Raw genomic sequence first — 2,670 nt, 5'->3', positions numbered from 1 at the left:
CATCATCACCACCACCATCATCATCACCATCACCACCACCATCACCATCATCATCACCATCACCACCACCATCACCATCATCATCACCACCATCACCATCACCACCATCACTATCACCACCATCATCACCATTGTTAATCACCACCATCACCATCATCATCATCACCACCACCATCACCATCACCACCATCATCACCATTGTTAATAATAACCATCGTCACCATCATTATCACATCACCACCATCACCATCACCACCACTGTCACCATCATCACCTTCACCACTGCCATTCTAATCAACATTGTCACCATCAGTGTCACATCACTGTCATTGTTACCGTCACTTTTACCATCATCGTCATTGTTGTCACCATCAGCATCAGCATCATCACCACCATAGTCCTCCTCCTCATCTGTGAAAAGAAGAGGCTGACTTAATGGCCTGTCTGGACCCTTCCAGCACAGATATCTGGGCTGTGTTCCTCCATTTCTTTGCTGTAGTGAACAGTCATCATTTTGGAAGTTTCTCAAAGTTCTTTCTTGGCAAGTTTAAGCTTCTTCCTGGGGTCATTTGTTTTCCAGACTGTACCTTCTCTCCCTTTTGCCCTCAGAGCATGCCACAAGGCAGAAAGAGCCGGTTATTAACCCCCCACGAGGCCATTCATGGGACACTTAAGTTCTAAGAACTCAAGGGGCGGGGGGCAGCCAGTGGCACACACGGGCTGACAGGCCAGGCCTGGGCTGTAGTCCAGGAGCCAGGCCCACGTCAAGGGTTCAGTTCCTTGGGCAGGTGCCCCTAACTGGAAGTGTGTGGTCCACAGAGCGCTCTGCCTGATGGGAGGTCATCCGGCCCAGGCAGCCTCTGCCCTGGCCTGACCCTCCAGCAGGTCCACAGGCTGCGCCTCGGTGCCTGTGGCTGATGCTCCCATCCCTTAAACGTCTCCACTCCCCACAGGTGGTCACCGATGCCAAGAAAGAAGAGAAGCCATCCCGGATGGATGTGGGAGATCCGTCAGAAGGCGAGTGAGTGATGCTTGTGGGCTCACACTGGGGGGACAGGAGGACTTTTCCGAGTGAGTGATGCTTGTGTGCTTACACTGGGGGGACAGGAGGACCTTCCCTCCACTGCGGTTTCTGGCACGCCCACCGTGCCTTGCGTGTGGTGGGCAGAGCCGAGCCCAGGTGCCCTCCCTCCTCTCCCTGGGTGCTGCTGAGGCTCAGCACCTACCGAGCCTGAGGGGCTGAGGGCAGGCAACAGGGCATCGGACCTGCCAAGGGCTCCGGGACAAACTTCACAATGCCCACCTCACCCCACAACCAGGCCACCTCCTACCCACCAGCCAGGAAGACGGCCTGATGAGAGGAGAGGGGAGCAGAGAGGGGACAGGGCGTGGTACTGGCTTCTCCTGTGTAGGCTTTTAGCTGCCAACTTGGGTCCTGCAGGTGGGGTATGGGGGGCTGCACACATGGCTGGTGTCATAGCCAAGCAGACCCCTCTCCCGACAGGGCTCAGGCCCTGGAGCTGGGGTCAGGCAGCCTTGGAGGTGACAACCCCTGTCCCCAGGGTGGATGCTGTCCAGACTTCCCGAGGCCCTGAGACCCTCAGCCATGTGGATGGGTGTGGGGAGGGAAAGACACTTGTGTCTGGACCACTGAAGGGGCCCACAGACCTATAGTGTTCTGTTTTAAACAACACAGAAAAATGGAAAAGAAACAACTGCTCAAATGTCTACCACTCAGAATTAACAGTTTATCAGTATTTTGATATGTTACAGATTTTTTAAAGGATGAGTTGCTCTATTGGCTTTGTAAAACAGACACATGATACTAAACCTTCTTTCAGTTAACATTTTAACCAGTCATTTAAAATAACTGAAATAATGATGAATAGCACAACAGAGAGAAATGTTTAAAAATCACCCCAGAACTGTGGGAGGCCAAGGTGGGCAGATCACGAGGTCAGGAAATCAAGACCATCCTGGCTAACACGGTGAAACCCCGTCTCTACTAAAAATACAGAAATAATTAGCTGGGTGGTGGCGTGCACCTGTAGTCCCAGCTACTCAGGAGGCTGAGGCAGGAGAATTGCTTGAACCCGGGAGGTGGAGGTTAGAGTGAGCCGAGATTGCACCATTGCACTCCAGCCTGGTGACACAGAATGAGGACAGGGGGCCACGGCTGAGGACAAGGGGTCACAGCTGAGGACAGGGAGCCACGGTGGAGGACGGGGGGGCTGCAGCACACTCGCATGTTCACTGGAAAATGCTGTGACAGGCTGCATCTGTTTTTCAATTAGAATGATCTGGATTTTCTATTTCCTGGTGTTGCCTTTTCCTGCATCCAAAATGACATGTCCCCAGGACAGGTACAGGTAAATTGTAGATCACACAGAGCTCTGCACGCTTCACAGAATCAGAGGAGACACACGTCACACACTGAGCAGTGCACACGTCACAGCATCAGAGGACACACATGTCACACAGAGCACTGCACACATCACAGCATGAGAGGAGACACACATCACACAGAGCTCTGCACATTTCACAGCATCAGAGGACACACACGTCACACAGAGCTCTGCACACTTCACAGCATCAGAGGAGACACACGTCACACAGAGCTCTACACACTTCACAGCATCAGAGGAGACACACGTCACACAGAGCGCTGCA

General features: G+C 52.9%; 1 protein-coding gene across 3 annotated transcripts in view; it reads left to right on the top strand.

The window, feature by feature from the left end:
- CUNH13orf46 (chromosome unknown C13orf46 homolog) overlaps window positions 1–2,670 on the top strand; it is a 13,969-nt gene that overhangs the window by 8,701 nt on the left and 2,598 nt on the right. For all 3 annotated transcript variants that reach the window (XM_032246351.1, XM_032246350.1, XM_032246348.1), the window contains one exon: window positions 954–1,021. In XM_032246351.1, the coding sequence (XP_032102242.1) occupies window positions 954–1,021 (68 nt within the window). The remainder of the gene's footprint in view (window positions 1–953; window positions 1,022–2,670) is intronic.

This window comes from Sapajus apella, unplaced genomic scaffold (genome assembly GCF_009761245.1).
Source record: "Sapajus apella isolate SASKATOON/1434 unplaced genomic scaffold, GSC_monkey_1.0 scaffold60, whole genome shotgun sequence".
Classification (NCBI taxonomy): domain Eukaryota; kingdom Metazoa; phylum Chordata; class Mammalia; order Primates; family Cebidae; genus Sapajus; species Sapajus apella.
Note: the sequence above shows the minus strand (reverse complement) of the source record. Positions and strands in the feature narration are given on the sequence as shown.